The sequence below is a fragment of the Pyricularia pennisetigena genome, chromosome 3 (assembly GCF_004337985.1).
Source record: "Pyricularia pennisetigena strain Br36 chromosome 3, whole genome shotgun sequence".
Classification (NCBI taxonomy): domain Eukaryota; kingdom Fungi; phylum Ascomycota; class Sordariomycetes; order Magnaporthales; family Pyriculariaceae; genus Pyricularia; species Pyricularia pennisetigena.
In genome coordinates, this window is record NC_043742.1 from 4,834,565 (window position 1) to 4,861,637 (window position 27,073).

General features: G+C 53.1%; 11 protein-coding genes across 11 annotated transcripts; 6 read left to right on the forward strand and 5 right to left on the reverse strand.

The window, feature by feature from the left end:
• Window positions 1-2,416: 2,416 nt before the first annotated feature.
• PpBr36_03074 (uncharacterized protein) lies at window positions 2,417-8,190 on the forward strand (the record flags this gene model as incomplete). The annotated part of the gene is made up of 3 exons (XM_029890250.1): window positions 2,417-2,724; window positions 2,798-8,076; window positions 8,159-8,190. The coding sequence occupies 3 exons, from the start codon at window positions 2,417-2,419 to the stop codon at window positions 8,188-8,190; spliced, it is 5,619 nt and encodes a 1,872-aa protein (XP_029752930.1).
• Window positions 8,191-9,337: 1,147 nt separating this feature from the next.
• On the forward strand, window positions 9,338-10,804 carry PpBr36_03075 (uncharacterized protein; the record flags this gene model as incomplete). Its single annotated transcript, XM_029890251.1, has 4 exons — window positions 9,338-9,744; window positions 9,845-10,011; window positions 10,120-10,610; window positions 10,721-10,804. Exons 1-4 carry the CDS (start codon window positions 9,374-9,376, stop codon window positions 10,802-10,804), a joined length of 1,113 nt encoding a protein of 370 aa, XP_029752931.1. The 5' UTR covers window positions 9,338-9,373.
• A 311-nt stretch (window positions 10,805-11,115) lies between these two features.
• PpBr36_03076 (uncharacterized protein) lies at window positions 11,116-12,308 on the reverse strand (the record flags this gene model as incomplete). The annotated part of the gene is made up of 2 exons (XM_029890252.1): window positions 11,116-11,810; window positions 11,885-12,308. 2 exons carry the CDS (start codon window positions 12,306-12,308, stop codon window positions 11,116-11,118), a joined length of 1,119 nt encoding a protein of 372 aa, XP_029752928.1.
• A 1,084-nt stretch (window positions 12,309-13,392) lies between these two features.
• Window positions 13,393-14,974, forward strand: PpBr36_03077 (uncharacterized protein; the record flags this gene model as incomplete). The annotated part of the gene is made up of 3 exons (XM_029890253.1): window positions 13,393-13,683; window positions 13,774-14,536; window positions 14,607-14,974. 3 exons carry the CDS (start codon window positions 13,393-13,395, stop codon window positions 14,972-14,974), a joined length of 1,422 nt encoding a protein of 473 aa, XP_029752929.1.
• A 261-nt stretch (window positions 14,975-15,235) lies between these two features.
• On the forward strand, window positions 15,236-15,938 carry PpBr36_03078 (uncharacterized protein; the record flags this gene model as incomplete). Its single annotated transcript, XM_029890254.1, has 2 exons — window positions 15,236-15,415; window positions 15,492-15,938. The coding sequence occupies 2 exons, from the start codon at window positions 15,236-15,238 to the stop codon at window positions 15,936-15,938; spliced, it is 627 nt and encodes a 208-aa protein (XP_029752922.1).
• A 496-nt stretch (window positions 15,939-16,434) lies between these two features.
• Window positions 16,435-17,011, reverse strand: PpBr36_03079 (uncharacterized protein; the record flags this gene model as incomplete). The annotated part of the gene is made up of 4 exons (XM_029890255.1): window positions 16,435-16,468; window positions 16,571-16,750; window positions 16,879-16,894; window positions 16,969-17,011. The coding sequence occupies 4 exons, from the start codon at window positions 17,009-17,011 to the stop codon at window positions 16,435-16,437; spliced, it is 273 nt and encodes a 90-aa protein (XP_029752923.1).
• Window positions 17,012-18,046: 1,035 nt separating this feature from the next.
• Window positions 18,047-18,625, forward strand: PpBr36_03080 (uncharacterized protein; the record flags this gene model as incomplete). Its single annotated transcript, XM_029890256.1, has 2 exons — window positions 18,047-18,262; window positions 18,395-18,625. The coding sequence occupies 2 exons, from the start codon at window positions 18,047-18,049 to the stop codon at window positions 18,623-18,625; spliced, it is 447 nt and encodes a 148-aa protein (XP_029754183.1).
• A 215-nt stretch (window positions 18,626-18,840) lies between these two features.
• Window positions 18,841-21,161, forward strand: PpBr36_03081 (uncharacterized protein; the record flags this gene model as incomplete). The annotated part of the gene is made up of 3 exons (XM_029890257.1): window positions 18,841-19,649; window positions 19,676-20,796; window positions 20,842-21,161. 3 exons carry the CDS (start codon window positions 18,841-18,843, stop codon window positions 21,159-21,161), a joined length of 2,250 nt encoding a protein of 749 aa, XP_029754182.1.
• PpBr36_03082 (uncharacterized protein) lies at window positions 18,882-21,266 on the reverse strand (the record flags this gene model as incomplete). Its single annotated transcript, XM_029890258.1, has 2 exons — window positions 18,882-20,780; window positions 20,874-21,266. The coding sequence occupies 2 exons, from the start codon at window positions 21,264-21,266 to the stop codon at window positions 18,882-18,884; spliced, it is 2,292 nt and encodes a 763-aa protein (XP_029754181.1).
• Window positions 21,267-24,104: 2,838 nt separating this feature from the next.
• Window positions 24,105-24,864, reverse strand: PpBr36_03083 (uncharacterized protein; the record flags this gene model as incomplete). The annotated part of the gene is made up of 2 exons (XM_029890259.1): window positions 24,105-24,482; window positions 24,598-24,864. 2 exons carry the CDS (start codon window positions 24,862-24,864, stop codon window positions 24,105-24,107), a joined length of 645 nt encoding a protein of 214 aa, XP_029754180.1.
• Window positions 24,865-25,926: 1,062 nt separating this feature from the next.
• PpBr36_03084 (uncharacterized protein) lies at window positions 25,927-26,980 on the reverse strand (the record flags this gene model as incomplete). The annotated part of the gene is made up of 2 exons (XM_029890260.1): window positions 25,927-26,270; window positions 26,425-26,980. 2 exons carry the CDS (start codon window positions 26,978-26,980, stop codon window positions 25,927-25,929), a joined length of 900 nt encoding a protein of 299 aa, XP_029754187.1.
• Window positions 26,981-27,073: the final 93 nt, after the last annotated feature.

Consider the following 27,073-nt stretch of genomic DNA (forward strand, 5'->3'; position numbering starts at 1 on the left):
TCAAAATTGGTTGACGAAGAAAACAACCTAGTGCAACCTCTGGCCGTCTTGACGAAGAAAGCGACGGAGGGGCGCTTGACGGAGTCGAACCAGGTGGAAGGGCCTGCACAAATTACTGCAGAGAGGCTAAGGGTATAACCGATCGGGCTCTGGCCAAAAGGAGAGGAGGAAAAAAAAAAGACTACCATAACAAAACATGTGTGCGACAGCATGGGTGTGTGGCAAGGCACCAGGGGAACGGCCAACATCCCAAGGAGCCGATTGGCGATCAGCCAGAGGGAACCAGGATTTTGGTGTGCACAGTCGACTCCCACTGTGGGGAATACGAACCGCATTCTGAAAGCAACAAGCACAGCTCCACCATCGCCCACTTCACTGGACGGGCTTGGAAATAGGAGTCCAGGAGAACAGTCCAGAAATCAAGCTTTGTGCAGAATCCGAAGCAGCACCGCTGCCATCACGAGACAATGTCGACACAGACGGCCAGCTACGAGCTCAATGGGTGGCTGTTACTTTTTTAGTTTGCAGGAGTAGATGCATGCTCTTAACTTGAAAATCTCAGTATAGCCACTTTTTAGCCCACCTAGGCACGAAGGGTGCGGTAAGCAACGTTCATCTCGAGATCAGAGGAAGAATAAAAAAAAAACAAAAAATAATAGGCGATTTCGGATATTTTTAGTCAAGGATTTGCTCCAGAAGTGAATAAGTAAACTAAAGTACCCTTCATTGTCTTGTATTGCTGGCACTGTGCAAGCTAGGCATTGTTTACTGTACGTCAACCCCTATTATTCAAACTTACGAAAGTGGGTTGGGTCAATCCCGGCCGTGCGCCCATCCAATACTACCTACCTTGACATGAGCACACATATTTGTATGAATCCGTCAAACTAATGTATCCTGCAATAGTGGCGTTTGTAGCGCATGCTCCAGTCGGCCGTGACATTCATTTATGTTCTTGTTTTGTCTACCTTGGCCGAGGGTACGACAGCACCCGATCTAGCGACAGATAATGACTCTACTAAGCTCACACCAAGTTACAAGATGCAATTGCTCGGATGGCACAAAAGTGCATGCAAAAAGCATGGGATAATTTTTGGCGGCTGGAGGCGTTGCAGCTGAGCGGTTAGTGCAAGATCGAACGAATCTCATGGTCCAGATTGGTTTTGTTTTCCCCAGGCGCCTGGAGCGGGCTGAGAATCATACGGACAGTGCGAGCCCCAACGGCAGTGGACGGTCCCAACTCACGACACGAACAGGGCGACGTGGGGCAATATTTTCTTTCATGCAGCATGTTGCCAGGCTAATGCTGACTTATAACCAGGAAGCAATCCTGGCCTCAGCAGTGGTCGGACGCTGTCGTTGGCTGTCATCTGGTTTTCTCAGTATCCCGTCTGAACCTTCTATTGCTTTCGCCCACGAAAGCAAGATACCGGGGCGTAATTGAGTTTCTTTGAATCCAGGGCAGGGTCCGGATTTGTTTGTTTGGGTTATATTTCGAAAGTGAGCGAACGGTTTTGCTAGATCGTTGACAGTCCGAGCGTACAACTTGTAGGAGAACTATCCGCCGTAGAAATGAACTCTGAGACAGTAGGCTACGTATAGGGAGCGTCCGAATCAGATCGACGGGGAAGCCACGGTGAAGTCATGTCCTTCTTTCCCGAAAATGGCGTGCACGAGATTAATTTCACGTCTTTGCTCGCAACCTGGCATGCATTACCGATCTTCTCTGCTTCAAGTGCTGTCAAGCACGAACTCAGCAGAGGGATCCACAATTTTCTTCCATGCAAGCCCGGCCAGGCCACTGTCACGGGAAAATTGGATTGGTGCGAACCACCCGAGCCACGCCCCCTTGCTCGTATTAGGTCGTTGCAGCTGGCCCACGATTGCCTGCCCGACCTGGGTGAGCGATTCTCCTTTTTGTTTTTTTTTTTTCATCCTCTTCCCGTGGTGAGTCTCGGTTGTATTTGCAAGAGCCGGTCAATTCAGGTGTGGTCTTCCGCATTAAGGCTCTTCTGTCACTGCTGGGCCGTTCGCAACAATTGGCACTTTTCCTTCGCTGGGATTCTCCTTCTTCTACAATCACTCGTTTGTTTATACCGTTCGTTAGGCCCTCTTCCTTTGTTTTTGGGCTTTTTGCTTGTCGTCACGATTTCAAATCACTCCGATAATAGTAATAAGGGCACACTTGACTTCGTGTTTTCTCGTGTTACGCAAGCACAACAGCGGGGGTTTCTCAAGACAACTGTGTCCCAGATTCCCTACCTCTCCTGATCCAGACCTAAGTTTGCGTCCTAGAGGCTCAAACCCAACAAAGTCAACTCTCGATTTCTTTCAAACTAGCATTTTATAGGGAACCAGATTCTCAACCGGCCTCCAGGCACGTTGCTGCCCCGACTCGAGGCCGCCTGCTCTCGACATGGCACAACACCTTCCGCCTGCCGGCGGCAACGGTGGTGCGCATACGCAGCCTTCGCTGCCCGCGCTGCCCGCCCACCTTCAGTCAGACACGCACCTCACGGGGCATCTTGCTAGTCGCTTCCACGTCAGTCTGCCAACCGCTAAACTATCTTCTCACGGCTTCATCTCGATCAACACCTACACGTCCTCCAGCAAGGGACAAGATGGAGGCAAGGCCGGAAGTGCCCAAGGCGAGGCCGAGGATATGGCCGATAGGGCTTTCCTTCGTCTGGGTCATCGGTCGGAGAACCAAGCAATCCTTTTCTTGTGCGTATAATCCTTGTACCGATCCCCTCTTACATCAACCCGTGGGAGATAACTGACAATGATGCAATTGCAGGGGTGAATCCGGCTCGGGAAAGACGACCATTCGATCGCACATCTTGACCGCCCTCCTCAACAAGACCTCAACGCCCCTATCCACAAAGGTGTCACTCGCTGCCTATGTCTTCGACACCCTAACCACCACCAAGACTGCGACCACCCCGACTGCCTCCAAGGCAGGTCTCTTCTACGAACTACAGTATGACACAGCATCAACAACGAGTCCACTTCTCATCGGTGGAAAGCTGCTGGATCATCGTCTGGAGAGGAGTAGGATTACCGATGTGCCAACTGGCGAGCGAAACTTCCATATCCTGTATTACATTTTGGCTGGCACGAGCGCCGCTGAAAAGGCACACCTGGGCTTTGGGGAACCAGATGCTGGAACTGGTAGCAAGCGATGGAGGTATCTGGGGCATCCGACCCAGCTGAAGGTCGGCATCAACGACGCGGAGGGATTCCAGCTGTTCAAAACTGCCCTTCGCAAGCTTGAATTCCCTAGGAGCGAGATTGCTGAGATATGCCAAGTCCTGGCTAGCATTCTTCACATCGGACAGCTCGAGTTCGAGAGTTCGGAAAACACAACGGTTGCCGGCGATGAGAGTGGTGGCTTCTCACACGAGGGTGGCCAGGTCACAACCGTCGCAAAGAACAAGGACGTGCTTGCTATAGTGGCCGCATTTTTGGGTGTCAGTGCTGCTGAGCTTCAGACAACCCTTGGATACAAGACCAAGATCATACATAAGGAAAGGGTCACTGTTATGCTCGACCCTGCCGGTGCCCGCGCCAACGCCAACGAACTAGCTCGAACTCTTTACTCGCTTCTAGTTGCCTATGTCATTGAGAACATCAACCAGAAGATCTGCGCTCCTGAAGAGGCCATTGTCAACACCGTCTCCATCATCGACTTCCCGGGGTTCTCGCAGCAAAGCTCCACCGGCTCATCGCTTGATTTGCTCCTCAACAATGCTGCTGCCGAGGCCATGTACAACTTGACCCTGCAAAACTTTTTCGACCGCAAGGCGGATCTCCTAGAGACTGAGGAAGTGAGCGTACCACCCACCAGCTACTTTGACAACTCGGACGCAGTGAAGGGGCTGCTCAAGCCTGGCAATGGTCTCTTGAGTATTCTTGACGACCAAACCAGACGCCACCGCACCGACATGCAGCTCCTGGAAAGTCTGCGAAAACGCTTCGAGGGTAAGAACCCCGCTATCACTGTCAGTGCGGCCACTGCGAAGCTTCCGGGCAGCAACTTCTTGTCCGAAAATACTGCTGCTTCATTCACAGTGCGCCACTTCGCTGGTGAGGTCGAATACTCGATCAAGGGGCTCGTCGAGGAAAATGGTGAAGTCATCTCTGGTGATCTTTTGAACCTGGTCAACTCTACCAAGAGCGACTTTATTGCCCGTCTCTTCGGTCAAGAGGCTCTGCACACTGTCACCCATCCGCAGGAGAGGACCACGGTGATGCAAGCTTCAGTCAGCTCCAAGCCCATGCGTGCTCCAAGTGTCATGTCGCGCAAGATCAGGCCGGGAACGGCTCGTCCCAATCGTCAACGCAAGGAGTCAATTGGTGGGCGTCAGGACACCCTGGACGATATTGCCAGCGAGGCCGGAGATTCGCGGCGCGCTGTTAGCAAGCCATCCGAGGAAGGGGCTTCTGGCCAGTTCTTACACTCGCTCGACAACGTGACCAAGTCATTCCACGCGCAAAACACCAACGCCTATTTCGTCTTCTGCTTGAAGCCGAACGACAGGCGTATTGCCAACCAGTTCGACAGCAAATGTGTTCGCACACAAATGCAAACTTTTGGCATTGCCGAGATCAGCCAACGTATCCGATCCGCAGACTTCAGTGTGTTCTTGCCCTTTGGCGAGTTCCTGGGTCTAGCCGATGTTGACACTCTCCTCGTCGGAAGTGAACGGGAGAAGGTCGAGGCTGTTGTGGAAGAGAAGCGCTGGCCGACCAACGAGATCCAAATCGGTTCTACTGGTGTTTTCATTAGTGAGCGATGCTGGATGGAGATTGCGCAGCTCAGTGATATGGTGACTGGCCGATTCGGCGTCCCCGAATCGGAGGGTGGTACGCCACTCAGCAACTTACCATATGGCGCTTCCAAGGAGCGCCTGATAGCGGCTGGAAATTCGCCGTATAACAACGACAAGTCCAAGTCGGGCTACTTTGGCAGCAATGATATCGACGGCAGGTCAGATGCCGGAGTTTCTGCCTTCGGCGGAGGTGACATGTTCAAGAACCTGGATACCCGCGAGCAGATGGCTGAGCGTGGTAACGAAAAGTCTATGGTTGAGGTGGAGGAGTTCAAAGACAGCCCAAGTCGCAAGCGCTGGGTCTTCATTACCTGGATGCTTACATTTTTTGTTCCCGAGTTCTTGATACAGTGGCTCGGTAAAATGCCCCGCAAGGATGTGCGCATGGCTTGGAGAGAGAAGTTGGCCATCAACTTCATCATCTGGTTGAGTTGTTTGGGCGCTGCTTTCATCCTGGTCGTGTTCCCCATGCTTGTTTGCCCTACCCAATACGTGTTTACTGGAGAAGAACTCTCTGCATACAACGGAAAAGATGGCAAGGCTTCCTATGCAGCCATCCGTGGTCAGGTCTTTGACATCGGATCATTCATACCCAGGCACCCTTTGCCCTATCTGCCATCAAAGACCTTCACTCAGTATGCTGGCACTGATATCACGGGTCTTTTCCCTGTTCAGGTGTCTGCTCTGTGCCAAGGCAAGGATGGCTCTGTCAACCCTGCTGTGCTACTGGATTACAAGGACACCAACATCACCGATTCGCCCAATGTCATCAACAGCCAAGATTTGAATTCACGCTACCACGACTTCCGGTACTTCACCAACGATACGAGACCCGACTGGTTCTCTCAGGTGATGATCACTTTCCGGGGCACGTATAAGAAGGGCAACATCGGCTACCCGGCTCACGTCGTCAAGAAGATGGCAGAGAACAGGAACGCCATAGCGATTCTCAATGGTCGGGTGTACGACTTCACCAAATACATCGCTGGAGGCCGCGATTTTAGGGTCAAGTATAACGAATCACGCCCTAGCGACCAGTCTTTGCTTGATTTCATGGATCAGTCAGTCGTGAGGCTGTTTCAGGACCGCAGCGGAGAGGATATCACGCCGCTTTGGGATGCACTCAGGCTGGACCCGAACCTGAGAAAGTCGATGCAACTCTGTCTGGATAACCTGTTTTATCTTGGCGATGTCGATACGCGTAACTCGGTGCGTTGCAACTTTGCCAAATACTTCATCCTCGCTGTTACGATCATCCTTTGTTCGATCATCGCCTTCAAGTTCTTGGCTGCGCTCCAATTCGGTACCAAGAACATGCCCGAGAACCTGGACAAGTTTATCATGTGCCAGATTCCTGCGTACACTGAAGACGAGGAGTCGCTCCGTCGTGCCATTGACTCTGCGGCCCGCATGCGCTACGACGACAAGCGCAAACTCTTGATCGTTGTTTGTGACGGTATGATTATTGGTCAGGGTAACGACAGGCCCACGCCGCGAATTGTACTTGATATTTTGGGAGTCTCGGAGACTGTCGATCCAGAACCCCTCAGCTTCGAATCTCTGGGTGAAGGTCTTAAGCAGCACAACATGGGCAAGGTCTATTCGGGCTTGTACGAGGTTCAGGGTCACATCGTCCCCTTCTTGGTCGTCGTCAAGGTCGGCAAGCCATCCGAGGTCTCGCGTCCCGGTAACCGTGGCAAGCGTGATTCCCAAATGGTCATTATGCGCTTCCTGAACCGTGTCCACTACAATTTGGCCATGAGCCCGTTGGAGCTCGAGATGTACCACCAGATTCGCAACATTATTGGTGTGAACCCGACATTTTACGAATACATGCTTCAGATCGATGCCGACACAGTTGTTGCTCCCGATTCGGCCACACGTTTCGTCTCGGCTTTCCTGGATGACACGCGCCTGATTGCATGCTGTGGAGAGACGTCGATCGCCAACGCCAAATCTTCCTTCATCACCATGATCCAAGTCTACGAGTACTACATTTCGCACAACTTGTCCAAGGCCTTCGAATCTCTGTTCGGCTCCGTCACTTGTTTGCCTGGTTGTTTCTCCATGTACCGCATCCGCGCCGCCGAGACGGGTAAGCCGCTTTTCGTCTCCCGTGAGGTTGTCGACGCCTACGCGACTATCCGTGTGGACACGCTGCACATGAAGAACTTGCTTCACCTTGGTGAGGATCGTTACCTGACTACGCTCCTGCTCAAATACCACAACAAATACAAGACCAAGTACATTTACCGAGCACACGCCTGGACCATTGCCCCCGACTCATGGAAGGTCTTCCTCTCGCAACGTCGTCGCTGGATCAACTCGACGGTGCACAATCTGATCGAGCTTATTCCCATGGGCCAGCTTTGCGGTTTCTGCTGTTTCTCGATGCGCTTCATCGTCTTCATCGATTTGCTCTCTACCATCATTCAGCCAGTCACCATTGCCTACATTGTTTACCTCATTGTGCGCATGGTCCTCGCTCCTGACATGGTGCCCGTTTTGGCTTTCGTGCTGCTCGCAGCCGTTTACGGTCTACAAGCTGTCATTTTCATCCTGCGCCGGAAGTGGGAGATGATTGCTTGGATGATCCTCTACATCATCGCCATGCCCATTTTCTCGTTTGGTCTGCCCCTGTATGCTTTCTGGCACATGGACGACTTCACATGGGGTAACACTCGTGTTGTCACGGGAGAAAAGGGCAAGAAGGTCGTGGTCACTGACGAGGGCAAGTTTGACCCGTCGTCCATCCCTCGCAAGAAGTGGGAGGAGTACCAGAGCGAGCTGTGGGATGCCCAGACCTCCAAGGATGACACCAGGTCCGAGGCCTCTGGCTTCTCGTACGCCACCAAGGCGCCCGTCGCCGTCTCCGAGTATGGTTTCCCCGCCCATCCCTATGGCGCATACCCGCCCAGCCGACCAGGGAGTACCACAGGTGTGCCGCAGATGCCGCAGATGCCATACTCGGCAAGCCGCATGTCATTGGCCCATTCGGAAATGCTCATGGCGGGCAACAGACAAAGCCAGTTCGGTGGATCGCAGTTCAACCTTCCTCAATCTGGCAGTGAGATGGAGCTCTCAAACTTGGCTGGCTTGCCATCTGATGATGCCCTGCTTGCGGAGATCCGGGAGATCCTGAGAACGGCCGATTTGATGACGGTCACCAAGAAGGGTGTCAAGCAAGAGCTTGAGCGTAGGTTCGGGGTTAACCTCGACAGCAGGAGGGCGTACATCAACAGCGGTAAGTACCCGGCCACTATGACGTGGCCCGACCCAATTCGACATGTTTGAGAAAAGGTTACTGACGTAAAACCCCATCACAGCTACCGAAGCACTCTTGTCGGGCCAGCTGTAGAAGAGCTGTGTTGGACATCGAGGCACGGGTTGTCGCGAACTCATAAAATTCGTTTCTTGGATAATTGCTAGCAACCCTCGGACGATTTGCTCTTGTTTTTACAAGCCGTTTTCCCATGAAGGATGCTCTCATGACAGAAATTGCTATTACTGCAGACTACACATATCGTAATTATTTTTGGCTTTTTTTTTATTAGTTCTCTCCCCATTCCCCGTTCATTCGTTTTGTCAAGCAGCATATTTACTAGGGAAAAGCCGAGGGAGGGCTCGGATCCAATCTACCCAACAAAAAAGATCTAGACGTGATATATTTTTGGTGCAAACTTGATTGTCATTGCGACCAGCTTTTTTTTTATTCTCTTTTTCTTTTGTGTCATATGTTTGTCATTTTTGTGTATACTGTTGAAACTCGAAGCCAGGAATGTACGGGATACGGTTTTATTGAAATTGCCTCGAACAACACAGCAATCGGCCCTCGGTCATCTATTCGTGGGATATTTATTGGTCAATTGAAAAGCCCAATGGCAAATGAATTAGGGGGGGCGCGGCACCCTGTCTCTGTCGGCTGGCTTTCTTTTCGCAATGAGGAAGTCGAGAAGCTTATCAATCGGCCATTGGTGCCATCTCTGGTGCACAGCTAATCTAGGTTTGGAAGCTGGTGGATGCGAAAAGGGGAACAGCCGCACTCGACATTTCCCGATGGCACGTCTCGGCGGGCGGCAGAGGCTCCCTCACACGGCGTGACTGCCGACAATTGGCAGGCCACTGGTCAATCATGTCTTGGCTCTACTCCGCCCTCTCCCATGTACATTCCGCTTTAGGAAGCTGGCTAGTGTGATAACCCCTGAAGCTGTGGGGTGCCGTAGATGAAGACTATCAATGCCGACCAAGCTTTCTTGACTCTGTACGGAAGTACTGACTGTACGTTGTTCGACTTTTGTGGCGAGGGCGAGTAGGTATATTAAGGACGAGGGACGAGCCGCCATTGACAGCTTTCCTGCTTTGGTCGATCGTCACGCCGGTCCTTTTCTTCCCTCAGGCATTCATTCGCTCACCTCTGATACGTGGTCGACCTGAGAAGCAACCGAGACAAGACAGACGCGCAACTTTGCACACATATAACTTTTCTCAAACCCCCCCACCCAGAAGTTATTTGTCCCGTGCTGCCCTCCCCAGAGAACAAGATGCAAATCACACGCTCTCTCGTCTTGTTGGCCACTTCCGGCATGCTGGCTTCGGCCGCACCGGCCGCCGAGCCCCCCGCGGGCGCTTCCTCGGAACTGCACCTGGTTAAGGTGTCTCCGACTGACCCCGGCACGTGGGTCACGGACGAGGAGAAGGATGCTCTTGCTGTCAACCGCGTCGGCTTCCACGACATCACGGGTGTGAGCGACGAGGAACTTGCCGTCCTCTCCGCCCAGCCGGAAGAGGTCAAGCTTGAGGCTCGCCAGGCTGTCACCTACCCGACCACCTTGGCGAACCAGGCCGAGGCCTTGAGGTTGAGCAACCAGGCCACCACGACGAACCCGCAGAGCTGGTTGACGACCTTGTCCAAGTGAGTTGCGGCAGAGATGTCTTAACAGATGATCAATATAGTCATGTCCTGGCTCTTTTCTTGGGTTTGCTAGGTAGCTAACATTCACGGGTTGCGGTAGCTTCCAAACTCGCCACTACCGTTCCTCCACCGGCACTCAAGCCGGTACGTGGTTGCAGCAGCAGCTCAGTACCATTGTTGGATCCAAGGGCACCGTCTCAACCATCAGCCACTCCTTCAACCAGCCCTCCATCATCGTCCGCATCCCTGGCCAGACAAGCAACCTGGGTATGTCTAGTCTAGTCCCTCCTCCTCGTCCTGACAGCCATCACTTCTGAAAAGCCCTTGGTGTATATATATATCGCTGACCAGGCGTCCCCTAATCCCCTCCAAAAGTGATCACTGGAGCGCACTACGACTCCACCGGAGGTTCGACCACGGCCCGCTCCCCGGGAGCCGAGGACGATGGCAGCGGCGTGGTTGTCATCATGGAGGCGCTGCGGGTGCTCGTCTCGGCGTCGTTCGCGCCCAAGAACACGCTCGAGTTCCACTTTTACGGCGGCGAGGAGGGCGGCCTGCTGGGCTCGCGCGACGTGTTTGCCAACTACCGTAGCAACGGCCGCACCGTGCTGGCCTACCTCAACCAGGACATGTCGGGCTACTCGCCCGGCGGCAAGCTGACCGTCTACACCGACTATGTCGACACGAGCCTCACGGCCTACGTCAGGCGCATCGCCCAGGCCTCAGCCGGCGTCGCGCCCTCGAGCTCCAGCTGCGGCTACGGCTGCTCCGACCACGCCAGCGCCAGGTCCAACGGCTTCCCTGCCGCCTACGTCGGCGACGAGCCAATTGGTACCTCGGCTTCTTGGATCCACTCCTCCAGCGACGTAAGTTTTGCCTCGGTTGTTGTTTCTTCCTTGTTGTTTTATTTTCGTGAAAATGCATCTAGATCCGTATAACTAACATGGTTTCACAATGCCAAAAAAAAAAAAAATAGTCGATTGATAGGATCCAGTGGCCCACCATCCTCCGCCACACCAAGTTTGTCATCAACTACCTGGTCGAGGCCTCGTACCTGTAAATGGGTTGATGTCTCGAGGCGAACTGGAGACTACTACTACATACTCATTCTGTAGTGTTAATGAAGTTTATGCTAGGAAAATACACAATACTGTTCAGATAAATTTTTCCCGAACCGGTTCCGCGCAGCCTGAAATGAAGCCGCGCAGTGAGTGTCTAGAGAAGATTCTTCATTGAAAGGATATCATGTATGATAATTTGTAATGCTGCTATAACGGCATCAATTATTTCCTGGTGCACAGCCAAGTCAAATAAGTATTCAAGAAAGATGGCAAATTTGCAGGCAAGTCCGTCCAGTGTCATTAAATACCTTTACTTTCGGCCCTCTTGTCTCCGAATCTCTTCCCGGAACACGTTCCTCCCAGACGTCGACGTGGGCGACCAGCTATCACTGCTGGTTAGCTGGATCCCCGGCGTCTTGTCTTCGGGGTGGTAGTTGGCACGGAACGGGTCCCCGCGCGCCGCAGCCCTGGGCATCTCGACGTTCTGCGTCGGATTGGCCGTCCTGGTCCTTTCCGGGCGGCTCTTCCTTACCCCGTACCCCTGAGAACCGCGGCCTCGAGTCAACCTTCGCTTCAGGTTCGCAAAAGCCGCGGCGAAAGGGACGATGCCCTTCTTGCGATAACTCCAACAGCAGTACAACCCTACAACTAGGAGCAGCACGACGACCATGGGAACGATGACGATACTGGGAACAGGCCCAGAAGAGCCATTACCATCCGCGTTGTTTACGGGCCACATGACATTGTCGGTGATGACGACTCGGGGCCCGTTGCCGCGGATCTCGTTGAACTCGGAGCTGTCGTGAGACTGGTAGTTGTACTTGATGCTGGCGTTCATGGCGGTGCTGCCGGACCTGGCGAGTAGGTCGTCTGGTACCATCCAGGCGTGGTAGCCAACCGAGGCTTTGACGCTCTGGGCTATCACCTCCGCGCGGCTGTCGTCGTACACAACTTCGATCTTGAGCTTGTCGTCTTGGTGGGCAAACTTCTGGGGATCCCACGTAACTGCATGATGCAAAGGGGATGTTTAGCTCAGGTGTGCGTGACCAGCATAATCTTTGTTGACGTGGGGTCCTCACTGTAATAAGTTGAATTTGGATTGAGCATACTGCCTCTTTTCGGTGTACAAAATGGCTTATCTTCACCGTAATAGTTTTCACAGACCAACAATGCGCCCTTTTCCCTACGATACTCGGCAGTTGGAGCAGGATGTGGAGCAAAGACTGTGGTGGTAGTCATGCCATTGTTAGACAAGAACCAGGTGGACTGCGCAGTCAGGGAGCTCGGGGCCCCTGAAATGGTCTGAAGGGCTTGATCTATCGTGGTGACGGTCGGCGTGATGGTGCGTGCAGCTCCGTCCTCGTCGATGGTGATCCATTGTTTTGGCGGGGGAGATGCAGTCACTGCTTGTCTCCGTCCATTTGGAGTCGAGGCTGATACCAAGGGTGTCGTCATGAGCAAAGTTATGGTAGCACCCAGTGCTAGAAGGTGTCCCGAGGCCATTGTGGTCTTGGGATGCGTGTCAAGAGTTGAGGAGAGTCGGAGCTGTAAATCTCATCCTAGCCACACACAACGCTCGTAGATGAACCGCAAAGCAGACCACCTCTTGAAAATAGACCAAGCTTAGGTCTAGGTAAATAAACTTGCATCACTCGGTATCAGTGATCTCAGCCAAGCATTGAGATGCACTCGAAACCTCAGCTCCTTATTGAATGAGCACCCGATTATTCACTGTATTGTAATTCCCTACATCGAAACAGTCAAAGGACTGACTGCCCCCGCAGCTGCTGCTTGCATTTGGGGGCTTGGGATAGACGACGAGAGTAGGGTGACACGGCAGATTCATGTGACCATCAGAAGGATATCGGAAAGGCAAGGGCGTGGGTAGCGCAACAGAAGGAGCTAGTGATGCACACCGAGAGTGTGCGAGGTAGAGGTACATGGACAGGATTAGGCAGGTATGAGATTGCGGACCAGGGAACAAGCAGCTTGAATCAATGCCTTGAACCGTTATGGCCTCTCCGTCCACGAGAATCTGTAATCAGTGACATTAATCAATCACCTGCAACCATCATGCCATCCGAGAGAAATGTCTGCTAACCGCCTTGACAACCTCTCGACAACCTCTCGCCCCTCCAAAATTTTCTACCATAATCCCCGCAGCATTAACTGGAAAGGTGAGATAGATCCACACATACTTCGTGTTGCCCTTCCAGTCTAGGTAAGGTAAGCAAGCACCTAGACTACCTTGCTGCAGCCAAGCGCACCAAAGTTGCATGCAGCAAGGCGATAGCTGGAAGTATAGAGACCAACCCCGCCCAGTAAGGGATACGGCTGGCTCAGTGCTTCTTGTTACTGGTTTGATGCAAGGCATAATGCTTTCACTCGTCTTGTAATTCAAAATTTTCAGCTGAGCTGATGATTCAAGCTGATACTTCACAGCTGGGACGTTTACTCGGTGTATGTGATTCACGACCGATTTCTGTCCAGGAGGGACGCTACCACGATCAAAAAGCTGAGAGTATGGGACAGGACATCAGATCTCAAGTTCCTCTTCATATCCAAAAATCCCATTGTTCTGCCAAAGATGAAGTCATCTTCCGCTCTAATCTTTACCTTATTGGCGCGCCTGTGTGCCGCGCGCACAGATTGCAAGAAAGTCATTGTTCCCAACTATCAAGCCCCCAGGGTTGCGCCTGGATGGCAAGCCCAAGTTGTAGTATCGGGTCTGAAGAAGCCTCGAAGTATCGAGTTTGACAAGGAGGGCGGCCTGCTTGTTGTCGACGCTGGTGCTGGTGTGTTCCGTCTTGTCTTTGAAGACCATGGCGGCACTTGTCTCGAGGAGAAGGAGAGGATTCTGCTGGTCAACAACTCTGCAGTAAGTTGCAAAAAGACGTTGTGATATGGGCTTACAGCCCATTTGGCCTCCTTACTCGACGCTAACGGAATACTCTGGGGAAAAACATAGCTAAACCATGGCTTGGCCCTTTCCGCCGATGGCAACTCCTTATTCGCATCGACAGTCCAGTCGGTGTTTCGATGGGCCTACGATGCCAAGGGTAGCAGAGTTAGCGGCAACCCGCAAGAGATCATCACTGGGATGCGCAACCAGGTCTTGACGACCAGGACGTTGACCATGGCCAAAAAGGCCACCGGAATGCTCCTCGTATCCCGCGGCAGTGGTGGCGACGGCGACGCAGCAGCTCTCGCTGCCGCGCGCGACGTGAACTCGGGCACCTCGCAGATTCGCGCCTTCGACACCCTTCGGGCCTCGGACGGAGGCCAGGCTTGGGAGTTCAACAGGGCCGGTAGACGGATGGGCTGGGGCCTGCGCAACGCAGTCGCAGTCGCTGAGCATCCTATCACGGGAGGCATCTACAGCATGGACCACTCGGTAGACGGGATTGAGCGCAACGGCACCGACATATCGCTCCGGAATCCAGCCGAGGAGTTGAATTTTCACGGTTTCCTAAACGCAACAGAAGACAACCAGGGAGGCAACTACGGGTATCCAGTCTGCCATGCCGTTGGCGACCCGTCTCGCATACCCGGCGGGGAGGACCTTGAGGTCGGCAGCCAGTTCGGCATCAACACCAACGCCTCCAACAGCGACGCAACGTGCAACGGGAATTACACAGCACCTAGGCTGGTTTTCCCCGCCCATTACGGCCCGATGGATCTCAAGTTCAACAAGGGAGGAAACGTTGCTTTCTTGAGCTTTCGCGGCAGCAGTAAGTGTCCCCTAATGCATATAGCCAGGTCGGTAAATTTCTCGTGAATGACAACTGACGCTTTGAACAGTGAGTAAGACAAATCCGGTCGGCTATCGTGTGTCAATGATCGAGTTTGACGCTTCCCGTGGCCAACCGAAGGAACCTTCCAACAGCACGACGGCACTAAAGGACCTCATCTTCAACGGCGATGGTCACGACTGTCCAGACAACTGCATGCGGCCAGTGGGATTGGCCTGGGACGTCAAGGGTAGACTGTGGGTTACGGCGGATTCGACAGGTGAAATATATGTGCTCGAGAGACAATTGGAGACGCCGACTACCGGTGATGGGATCATGATCACGGAGCCAGCCAAGAGTGCTGCTGGGACTGTTGCAACCTGGGGAGGTCTGGGATTACTCTTCCATGCAGTCGTGTCTGTGTTTGCCGTTTTGTGACCTGGGTGCACTCTATGCAAGGTAGAAGCCCAGTTGGTAATCTGCATAACTAAGAAAACATGCCAAATCCTGATGATTATTGCACGTGATTGCGCCACCGGATCCGAAGTTTGGGACCCACACTGGCATCGCCCGCCGACTCGCAATCAATCCAGATAGGTCACTACAGTCCAACCTTCCGGGGCGCGCAATTACGTCGAATCGCATTCCATCCGGGGCTGTCATCAAGCATCGCCCAAACACATCTCAACATCACACACAATGGCGACGAATCCACCTCCAGAAATCCCGGCGGAGCAGCCGCCTGTGGCATCGCAGGCAGCCGGCGAGCAGCAGCCTGAAGAGGAACAGCCGGCGCCTCTGCCCGAGCCCAAGGCCGTGACGCGCAAGGACATACCACTGAAGGACTTTTTGGCCAAGATGGACGACTATGCACCAATTGTACATACGGCCCCCCCTCTTCCCATTATTCCACCCCCGGACTGACAAGGAGGTAAAATAAAAACAAACTTTACAGATTCCCGACGCCGTGACCAACTACTACATGACGCGAGCGGGCCTCCCGCCGCCGCCGCAGACGGACCAGCGCCTCGCGCGGCTGCTGGCTCTGGCGACACAAAAGTTCATCGCCGACATCGCGGCCGACGCCTACCAGTACAGCCGCATCCGCGCCTCCAACTCGTCGGCCAGCAACAACCCCATGGGCCACCTCGGCGCCGCCGCCGGCTTCCCCGTTCCCGGCCAGCCCGGCGGCGTCCCGGGCGGTGCCGGCGGTGCAGGTGGCGGAGGAGGTGCCGGTGGCAAGGATGCCGGTCGTGGCCCGCCTCTCGGAGTGCAGAGGCCCGGCTACGGCGGTGGCGGCCAGGGCGGCGGCCAGAACAGAACCGTGCTGACCATGGAGGACCTGGGCATGGCCGTCGGCGAGTACGGCGTCAATGTCAAGAGGAGCGAGTTCTACAGGTGAACGTGGCGGGAGCCTGTGGGGAGGGAGAGCGAACAAGTCTCGATGGGAGGCTTTCTTTATTGCTTTACATTCTTTTGCTACTGCACACATGCGGCGTTCTGGGTTTAGGAGGGCTGGGGCTTTGGCGTTATAGATTGGGCGTGGTTTTTTTGCACACATCAACATGCATATTCTTTTTTTCTAGTCTAGTCAGTCACCAAAGGGTTGCATATTCAGTCGTCCTTCATATGTATTCTCCTTACGTAGGGATCTGGTGAGCATCACTCTCTGGATGGGGAGTAACTGGAAAATAAAAAGAGAGCTGGCATGACCTCTCGTTTTCTTGCTGGACCTCTCTATGTCCACAGGATATACAATAAAAGTACAAGTAATGGCGTCTAATGCAAGAGTTCTTTACCGGAACAAAGACCTAGCACCATCGCCGTAACAATCGTAGCATTGGTCCACAGCCACACGCCTCTTCTCCAAACAGTGGTAATCTTTTTTTGTTTTAATTTTATTTCTTGTTCCAGATGAAGGGTTTCCGTGTCCTGGTTAGGTGGTGTTAGCACTAACTAGTATTCCTGCCCAAGCGACTCTTGCCAAAAAAAAACCCCCCAGCCAGCCAGGTTTTCAGGAGGGGTTAGACTTACGGCGAAAACTCTCCCAGCTTGTGTCCGACCATATCTTCTGTTATTTGCACCTCGTGGTAGACCTTGCCGTTGTAGACCTGAAACTTGAGACCGACAAAGTTTGGCAGAATCGTGGCGGCGCGGGCCTGTGTCCTGATGGGCCTCGGGGTGACGCCTGGTGTGACTTTAGGAATGGGGAGGCTGCGTACGCAAGAAAACTCTGTTTGTCAGCAACGCAATCGTTATCGTCGGTCGATCGTCGTTTACGTTCGTGGGTGTGTTCTGATCGATTCGGGCAGAGAGCAGAGAGATATGAGCAGAAGGCTTACGGGACGATGTGCGGGCCTGTTGTGGTAGAATTTGATATTGAATTAGCATTGCGTTCGATACTGGGAACATGCAGAACTCGCTAAGCTCACCCTTCCACACTGATCGCTTGAGTAGGCACCTGGTCGGCTGCATGTTGTCGGCGGCTTTGTTTGTTTTTGGCGGGACGGGGTTTATTGGTTGTGATCAGGGAGGTCGTTTTCCGGTGCGGCATGCCATCATGGTCGGCCGAAATTCTCTGGAGCTAGGGGACAAACTCCAGTCGCGTCGAGACGGTGACCCACCCGCGAAGCGGACCCACGTGATTGTTTGGCGGCATTTCCATCGACAATACAGAGTTGTTTCTCGTTGTTTTACTGAATCTCTTTCCCGATGGCAAATTCAGAATCATCCTTCAAACTAGAACTATTCTAGACTCTAGACTCTAGACTCTAGACTAGTTCCAATTGTACGGAAATGTCTTGCCATTTTCCAAATTCCAGGAACCTCTGTGCCATGAACCAGCTAACTTGATTAAATGACGCCCACTTCTTCAAGGCTTATCAATGGTCTGCAGATTTCACAAAGGCCTTGTTAAGTGTGGCCATACTTATGATCTAAGATCCAAAAGGAAGCTTGCGCCCTCGTTAGGGCCTTAAGTGAAACAACGAAAAAAAAAAGTGTCAGACTTCAATCTATTAAATAGAAAATCTCTATCCATACAAAAAAGACCATCTTTCTGCAGAGGGAGCTCGGGCCGTGCCGCTAAGAGGATCAAAAATCCCAGGCATGCAGTCTTTGTCGAGTTGCCTGATGATTTTGGGGGACTGAACTGGCCCAGTTCAATTGTTCAACTGGCCTTGATGCTTCTACTTCCTTCCACACCAAGGTAGTCCTGTTTAGGTAAGCATACAAACAACGAATCAGTGGCCATCAGCGCAGCTTGGCTTGTCCCCACCAGTCCGGGGCGCTGAAAGAAAGTATAACGCTTCACGCGCGACCCGGACAGCCCGGATGTATCCCAGGAGAAGGCCATCGTTTGTCCATTGATTACAGCGGACTGATTACCTTGGGCAAAGTCAACAAAAGAAAGCATTGATCTGAAAGCCAACCAATCAGTCTTTTTTTTTTTTCCTTTTCTTGGCTTTCAAATTGGGACCTGATCAAAACAGCACTTTTGGCTGCTCTGTTATGGCATCCTCGCCCAACGAGTCGAGCCCTCTATTGCCTGATCCCAACAAGGAGCCCACGAAACGAGCCGAGATGAGCGCGTCGATGTACTGGCGCGTCGGAGCCGTCTACGGCGCCACGGCCGTGGCAATGGGTGCCTTTGGCGCCCACGGGCTCAAGAAACGCATCACGGACCCGCAGAAGATTGCGAGCTGGGCCACGGCGGCTCATTACCAGGTACGTCGATGAGTTGGACGGGTGGGTGAGGGAGAAGAGAAAAAGGATACGAGGCAGGAGCTGGCATGTTTGCGTATGAATGTGCTGACAATCTCTTTTGTTTTTTTTTTTTTTTCTTTCTTTCTTTTAAAGCTGCTTCATTCCGGCGCTGTCATGCTGGCATCCGCGGTTGGAAGCGGAAACCCCATGGCGGCCGGCCTCTTCACGGCGGGTATGACCATGTTCAGCGGCAGCATCTACGCCTTGATCCTCGATCCGGAGAGATTCAAGTTCCTTGGTCCCGTGACACCCATCGGAGGAATTTGTCTTATCACTGGCTGGATTGCATTGGGCTTCTTCACCAAGCGTGGTCTGCGTCTATGATGGATGTCTTACACACAAAAAAATATCAAGGGTTGTTTTTGTCGCTCCTCTCACATGTACACCTCTTAGTCACAGAGTAGATACAAGTCCGCACAAGTTAGATATGTAAGAATAATCTGATATATTCCGTTTTAAAAATCCGATCTTGCTATTCGTAGGATCATGGGTATCTAGTGCTAGCAGCTGCGCAGACGTTACACCTCATTACATTACACATGCTCATGTTCGTCAGTCAGAAAAGTTATAAGACAAGAAATTACTCGGCCTTGGCCTCCTCCTTCTTCTGCTCGCTCAGCTCCTTGACCTTGGCCTCGAGCTCTGTTGTCCTCGACTCGGCCGCAGTAGCCTTGGTCTGCCACTCCTCAGCCTTGGCGCTGAGCTCCTTGGACTCCTTCTCGGCGTCGGCGAGGCGCTTGCTCAGGGACTTGGTCTCCTCCTCGACCTTCTTGAGCTTGGCCGTGGTCTCCTCGCCAAGCTTGACAGCAGCCTGCGACTCGGCCAAGAGACCCTCGAGCTTGGTAACCTTGGACTGCGCGTCCTCGGCGGCCTTCTTGGCCTCCTTTGTGGCTGCCGTCTCGGTCTCGAGAGCCTTCTTGGCGTCTGCTGCCGATGCCTTCTCAGCCTCGAGGGCCTTCTTGGCGTCTGCTGCCGTTGCCTTCTCAGCCTCGAGGGCCTTCTTGGCGTCTGCTGCCGTTGCCTTCTCAGCCTCGAGGGCCTTCTTGGCGTCTGCTGCCGATGCCTTCTCAGCCTCAAGGGCCTTCTGGGCCTCAGCCAGTGCAGCCTTGTCGGCCTCCGAAGCCTTTTTGACCTCAGCGTGGGCGGTCTTCTCCGACTCCAAAGCCTTCTGGGCCTCGGCAACAGCCGATGTGCTGGCCTCTGAAGACTTCTTGGTCTTGGCATGGGCAGCCTTCTCAGCCTCGAGGGCCTTCTGGGCCTCCTGGGCGGTGGTCTTCTCAGACTCGACAGCCTTCTTGGCGTCGGCCGCGGCAGCCTTCTCGGCTTCCAGGGCAGACTTGGTCTCAGCGTGGGCGGCCTTCTCAGCCTCGACAGCCTTTTGAGCCTCGGCGACAGCAGACTTTTGCGTCTCGAGAGCGGTGTTGGCATCGGCCTTGGAGGCCTTCTCAGACTCCAGGCTCTTGTTAGCCTCGGCCACAGCGGCCTTCTCGGTTTCCAATGCAGTCTTGGTCTCAGCATGTGCCTTCTTCTCGGCCTCCAAAGCGGCCTTGGTCTCGGCGTGGGCAGTCTTCTCAGCCTCAACGGCCTTCTTGGCCTCGGCTGCGGCGGCCTTCTCGGCTTCGACAGCACTCTTGGCCTCAGCGTGAGCCTTCTGCTCAGCTTCCAATGCAGACTTTGCATCGGCTGCAGCCTTCTCGGCCTCGGCGCGCGAAGCCTTTTCAGCCTCGAGCGCCTTGGAGGCCTCGGCACCGGCAGATTTGTCAGAGTCGAGCGACGACTTGGCGCTTGCAAGCTCGGCTTGGGTCTTCTCCAAGCTAGCCTGCTTCTCGGCTACACTAGCCTCGGCAGCCTTGAGCTTTGCCAGCAGATCCTCGGTCTCCTTCGTCTTGGCCTGGACTTGAGCATTAGCGTCATCCAGGGACTTCTTTTGCGTCTCAGCCTCCTGGGTAAGCTTGTCGGATTGCGATTTGGCCGCGGCAAGGTCCTCCTCGAGCTTGCTGATCTTGGTCTTCAGGGTAGCTGCTTCAGCCTGGGCGGTCTCGGTGCCCTTGTTGGCAGCCGCGAGGTCCTCCTCCAACTTGGCGATCTTGGCGTTCAGAGCGGTGACCTCACTCTTGGCCTCCTCGGTGCCCTTGCTTGCAGCAGCCTGGGCATCCTTCTTGGTAGCATCCAGATCAGCCTGAAGGCCCTTGATCTGCTCCTCCAGCTTGGTCTTGGTGGTGGCGGCCTCTTCGTTGGCACGGGAGAGGTCGGCCTTGGCGGTGTCGAGATCCGATGTCAAGGCAGCAATCTTGGCATCGAGCTCGGCCTTGAGTGTGTCCTTGGCCGAGTTGGTCTCCTCAAGAAGCTTGCTTTGTTCTTGGCGGAGTGTGGTGATGGTGCTTTGGGCAGAGTCGTTCTTGGAAGAGACATCGGCAACTTCGGACTTGAGCTTCTCAACCTGGGCGTTCAGCTCGGCCTTGGCCTGCTCAAGAGCATTCTGATAGTGACAGCATGTTAGCTTATGTGGGACTAGGTAATAAAAAAAATATAAAAAAAAGGCATGGTGAACTGGCGAGGATGTTTGACTTACAATCTTCTCCTGGGCCTCCTTCTCGGCGCTCTCCTTGGCCTTCTGTGCCTCGGCCAGTTGTTGGTCGACGGCGGCCTTCTCCTTGGTCAAGCTCTCGACCTTGGCGTTCACCTGGTCAATGTTCTTGAGCAGGTCCTTGATCTCACTGTCCCTGGTGCTCAGGTCCTCGCTCGCCTTCTTGAGCTTGGCCTCGAGTTCCGTCTTCTCATCCTCCAGAGGCTTCTTGGCGGCAGCGAGCTCATCGGCACGCTGAACCAAGTTCTTGATCTCGGAATCCCGGGTGTCTAGTTGAGTCTTGGTGGCATCAAGCTTCTCCTGGAGCTCCTTGACCTTAGTCTGGAGCTCCTTGGAGTCGCCTGAGCTGCTGCTGCTGCTGCTGAAGAGCCAACCCATAGTGTGTCTGAAGGATATTAGAGATAGGTGGCAGCGACGGCTTCGTCCTATGAGCTGTAGCTGACTTTTGACAGCAGCTAACAAATGGGAGAGAGGAAGGTTAGCTCCAAGGCAACCAGACAGACAGTCAATCAAAGACTGGAGAAGCGTCGAGCTGCATCTGTCACCCAACAGTAGACGAAGATGAACAGCACGGACATGAAGATCCACGACCTGAGTCTGGCGGTGACAGCAAACACTTACAAACAGAATCTGATAATTGGTTGTAATGGGATGCTTGCTTCACCGGTCTGGATATCTGCAGACAGGCGGGACGATGCGAGGTAAAGAACTAAAAGAAGTCTGGATCGATATGCAGGTCTGATATTAGAGAGGGGGAGATGAGCAGCTAAAAAAACAAACCGTGTGGTGAGAGGAGCCACGACGTCGAGGTCATGCACAGTGGTAGCACGATAAAAAAAAAACAAAAAAAAAAAAGATAAAAAAAAATGTTTTTTTTTTTACTGGAGAGCCCTGCATCCAGCAGTCCAGGGTCTACCTGCAGGGTACACAAACGGTGCAACGTAGCTGCAGCAACTGGTGGGGCCGTGCTACTTGGACCACTAGAAACGGTCATGTGGAGCGCTAAATCCCCACTGGACCACAGCTTCATTTCTGCAAGTGGCTGCCCGATCTGGCATCCCGTCAAAGCCGTTCTACACCCCTCCAGTCAAACAATCACAGACAGGATGCAATCACTTTGCACCCATGCAAGATGGCTGGGCTCCATGTCAATCCGTTCCGTTCGTCTTTGCAGGGCTTTCACCGCCTTGTGATAGACCTTGGTTTTGATTTTGACCGCCTCCAGAATATCACTCGGCATAGATTGCTCGATGTTTTAGTTTGTCCAGTTCGATAGCCACGGAACAACAACTAACTGGCGGGGAGGTCCGGGTGAGCGGCATCAACAAAGCAATCAATGCCTTTGGTGCGTTTGCTATTTTTGCCGCCCGAGCGTCAAGCACCGAGCACATCATAAACAAACAAGCAGAAGAAGACTACTACTGTAGACTAGGCACATGCATGTTCAGTAAGTAAACAGCCCACCCTGTCTCTCTGTTGAGCAAAATCCGCACCAGTTGGGTGATCGACAGTGGAACGAACAAAATCCTCTCCCATACATACATAGTACATATACGGAGCGGCTTGCACTAAAAATGCTTGGGCTGGAGCCACAAAAACCCGAGGCGTCGAGCCCAGCCAGCATGGATGCCGGCGTGCAGTTCCAACCTCTCTGGGCGCACACACACTTTTTGATAGATTTTATGCACATTTTATGGCATTGGATATGATTTTCGTGGTCACTGGTTTTATGCTCCGGGCTTCCCTACATTATCATAATGTCTCTCTGATTCAATGGTCTTCTGTTGTTCTCTTCGGAGGTTCTTTCCCTTTCTCATTTTGTTGCATTCACCCCCCCTTCCCTCCTCTTCCATCTTATCCATCTGGGTATCTGTCTCCTCTGTTTTGGATCGGATATAATTTCGCCCCGCTTGGATTTGTCCCTCCAAGGCAACAGTCCCCTCCAGCCTACGACTCAGTTTTCACTGACACGTAGGCAATGCAAACACGATGGAAATGTATTGTACTACGTACCGGCCTAAGATGTGCCTAGTCATCGTCTGGCTCGGGCAGTTTCGGGTCTCAATTAAGGTCTCCGCCACGTCCTTGTCCGGATCCCAAAATGAGCCCGACGAGATGGTGTGAAGCTTGCCATCTCGATCCCATAATTAATTGTACAAGTTTTTTTTTTTTTTTTTTTTTCTCTCTCCTTTGCCCAGTTTTGAAAGTCTGGCCGCGCCACCGTTCGTCCTGCGGTACGCCATACCCTACTTAGCTTGATCATAATCTCTTATCAAGTTGTCGTTGACGGCACTATGACGGCTGCCCCGCCTGCCATTTCGCTTGCCTTTTTGTTCAAGTACATACTGTACTCACCAAGCTACGTATCTTGTTCCCGCAAATTCCATCATCAACCCCGCCCGGGGCAGCGCCAGTGTTTTTTTTTTCTTCTTTATTCCTTGCCGAGAAATGATCACTTCGTAATAATTACTTTTGTTGACGGCGTGATGGTTCGGAGTCGTATTTGTTTACATTTCGGTACATGGATCTGGCTTGTTAAACAAACAAGTAGGTTGGGGCCAAAGCTGACCATTTATTGATCATTATACTTAGCGCCTACCAACCGAGAAGGCCGTGGGCCAATGGCGGTGGGGCTAGCCCAGGGTTGACGCGCAGATGGCAGATGGCAGATGGCAGCGAGATAACAATTGCTTATTGACGTTGGACTCGGCCTTAATTTGAAGGGCTTTTTTTTTTTTTTGTTGGCCGTCCCCCCCCTACTGCAACGCACATGCAACCGAGCAAATGTGACTGGTTGGGTATCTCAGATGTTGGCAAACAAGCATCAAAAAAAATGCAGCCAGCAAGCAGCCCTTTCATGGGGGTTACGGAGCGTCCGCGGACTATGGAAATGTTGCGTTTACAGTAGGCGACATGCAACATGCATAAACCCAAACGGTTCAGCAATCCGGGGTATCCGATAAATCATTAACATTAAATTGACTCGTGCTCATGAGCCAAACCCTGCCCGTCTGTGCTGCCGGGCCCCAGCTGTCTATCTGTCCGAGTACCCACGTCTGCGGCACGTCTTAGTTGGTACTGTATATTACCCCTTGAGCAGGGACACCTCATGCTGCACAATATTGGCATTCATGCTCGGCAGGTATACAAGGCAGATGGCACGCGGCAATCTAACCCGTCGAACCACCCGTCGATGAGTGTCATCGGGGTACGGGCTCAAGCAGCACGCACGAAGCCCCTGAACTCTCCCTTCTTCAGGGGCGAGTCGGCACTCTTCAGAAGACGAATCTCGTACTGGTCGAACGGCTCACAGGCGCTGGCCTTCTTCCTCGAGAAGGCCCAGGTGGTGGATCCGCTGTCGCCCATGAAGACGCCGGGCTGCTGCGTGCCGTTGGCGAAGAAGTGATCGTGGGGGGTCAAGGGCCGGTGGGCCACGGGACCTTGACCGACCAAGATGACGTTTTCGTCCTCGCTTCCGGAAAGGGTGAGACGCCTCCAGTCGCCGTGCGTGCGGGTGCGGAGTCCCTCCTCGCCGCCGTCGGGGAAGCACTTGGTCACGGCCTTGGCGAGATCCTGGCGGACGGCGATTCCGATCTATCGACGGCGTGGTTCCTCGATGTCAGCCATGATTACCTATCTATATTATATATGAAAGGGGATACCAGATTGTCTTTTTTTTTTTCTGTCTCCCCAGAAGAGGTATGCTTACCCTTGCAATTGCCAGGTTGGTGTTTGCCAGATTTCCCACCACGGTACCGGCGAACGGCAGGACAGGCTCCTCGGTCGAGTCGGCATAGAATATGAACTCGGTAGCCTCGCCGGTGGCGGGATCGAAGGTCGGGTACGAGGAGCATGCTCTCGGCTTGGCGACGGCTGAAACCTGGGGAAGGGCCCTGGCCTCGAGCGTGGAGGGGATCGCGTTGACGATGGTGCTCGCGAGAGCCGCGACTCCAAGGAGAGAGAACTGGGTGCGCATCTTGAAAAGGAATGGAGCAGTGTCAAAAAAAAAAAGGGACCTGGGCGATGGGGAAAGCGATTGTGGGAGAAGGAGCTGTGGCAAGTGCTGTCTCTCTTCCTTCTACATGAGATCACAGACGAGGACGTTGGTGGGTATTTATCCTTATTTTGCCATCGGTTCAGCCAGCCAGCCCGTCCGCCTGTTGCCTGATGGCAAATTATACCATTGCGGAACCGCACCGAGGGTCATTCGGGCTACCGGTACGGTGTGTCCTTGCAGAAAAGTTCCATGCCTGACTAGACAAGTGGAATCAAATCTCAACAATGGTGGATCAGATCTTACAGAAAGAACCAACGATGGAAAAAAAAAAAAAAAAAAAAAAAAAAAAAAAAAAAAAAAAAAAAAAAAAAAAAAAAAAGTGAGTCGGCGACTGTGCCACGCAGAAAAATGAGTGCTGGAGTCTTTCAGGGGGGTGCAAGGTTAATGATCCTTCCTGGCAAAAGCAGTTCTTTTTACTCAATCATTTTAGTGCCCAGGCAGCCTTCCCTCAATTACAAGCATACGAGGTGCTGTACATATGTGTGGTCCTTGTCGTCAGCCCAGGGGCGTATTGGAGCGAAGCGACTAACTCGTTTAGGGAACACACCGTTCCGCGGGGCAAGGCTGCCGCTCTACTGCTAGACTAATCATCATGTCTCATTTTATTCTTGACCTTTCTTGGGGCCAACAATGTTGCATACGGCTCTGTTCACATGATATTGAGGAGATCCATTCAAGGTGAGGGTCATACTATCACATTTTAACTTGGTACGACAGATTTACCATATCAGGCATTCGATTTCTCTTCACTATGTTTCATGGGTAGTAAGCATTGTTGACCATCGCGCCGTGCAAAGAAGCGATCGCTCACACAAAGGACGACGAGCCACGAGGCAGATGGGCAGGCAGGCAGGTGTTTGTGGCACTACCATCCACTATCCCCGTATTTCATACTTTTTTCTCTCTCTCTCTCTCTCTCTCTCTCTCTCTCTCTCTCTCTCTCTCTTCTTTCTTCTTCTTCGTCCTCGTCTTCGTCTTCTTCTATACAAACAGACCGACAATCAATGTAGGCAGAACTGCTATGGCCCAACCCGAAATACGCATATTCCCATAATGACCAGACGGCGTCCCGGAGCTGGCCTGTATTGCGGCCTTGTTCGCCGGATCGAAGTTCTCCCATGGACCGTGGTCTTCCTCGACGTCTCTCTTGTGGTGGATTGGCGCTATTTGGCTGGGTGGGTCTATCTGGGGCATGAAGCTTGGCGTCGCAGTACCGGAGGCCCGATTATTGGTCACGGTTAAAGATGGAAACACGGAGAAGCCGCTGCCGCTCACGTAAGAATATGACGCCGAGACAGAGGCAGTTCCTGTCGGGGCTGGCCTCTCTATTAATCCAGAGACTTCAGCGGTCGCTACACCGACGGCGCATCCGCACACTGTTTTTTTTTTTTTTTTTTTCCGGGGAGATGATCAGCATCAGGTTGAGACACAAGGTATGTTTATATAATGCTTCCTTCAAACCAAAGAAACAAGACCTACTGGACATGGCACCGTCTATGACTCGCTGGTAAGCAGCCCCCGGACACGCCTCGGCCACGCACCCCTCGGCCGCGGCCATCATGCGCGCTTGCTGTCGGCACTGGCATCCGAGGTCATGCACGGCGCAGCCCAGCGCGGCGGCCCCCGTCGCGAAGCACTCCATGGCGCACCCGGGTATGCTGGCCCTGCCGATTGCGGCGCAGCTCGCATAGCCGGCATCGTTATGGTTGTTGTTGTTGTTGTTGTTGTTGTTGTTGTTGTTGCTGCCCCCGCCAACAGCCCCACCGCCGAGCGGCACCTGGCCGACTGGGACCAGTGAGGGTTGTGCGCTCACGGGGGCCAGGCTAGGACGGAGATGGCTGAAGCTCGGGCTGAGCGAGTTGAAGCTGGGACTCGCCGTGTTGGTGATGCTGGGTCTGAAGGAGTCTAGGCTCGGAGTCGCCGTGTAGACGCTGGGCTGCGCAACAAGAGGCTGTTGTAGCTGTTGCTGCGAGGCTGCCGTGCCGGTGATGAGGCACACCCCGAGGACCTTTGCACTTTTTGCTGGTGGCCTCATACTGTGGCCGCGGGCCAATATTCCGAGTCTTTTCTTTTTGGTTTTGAAGATGATAAAAAAAAAAAAAAAAAAAAAAAAAAAAAAAAAAAAAAA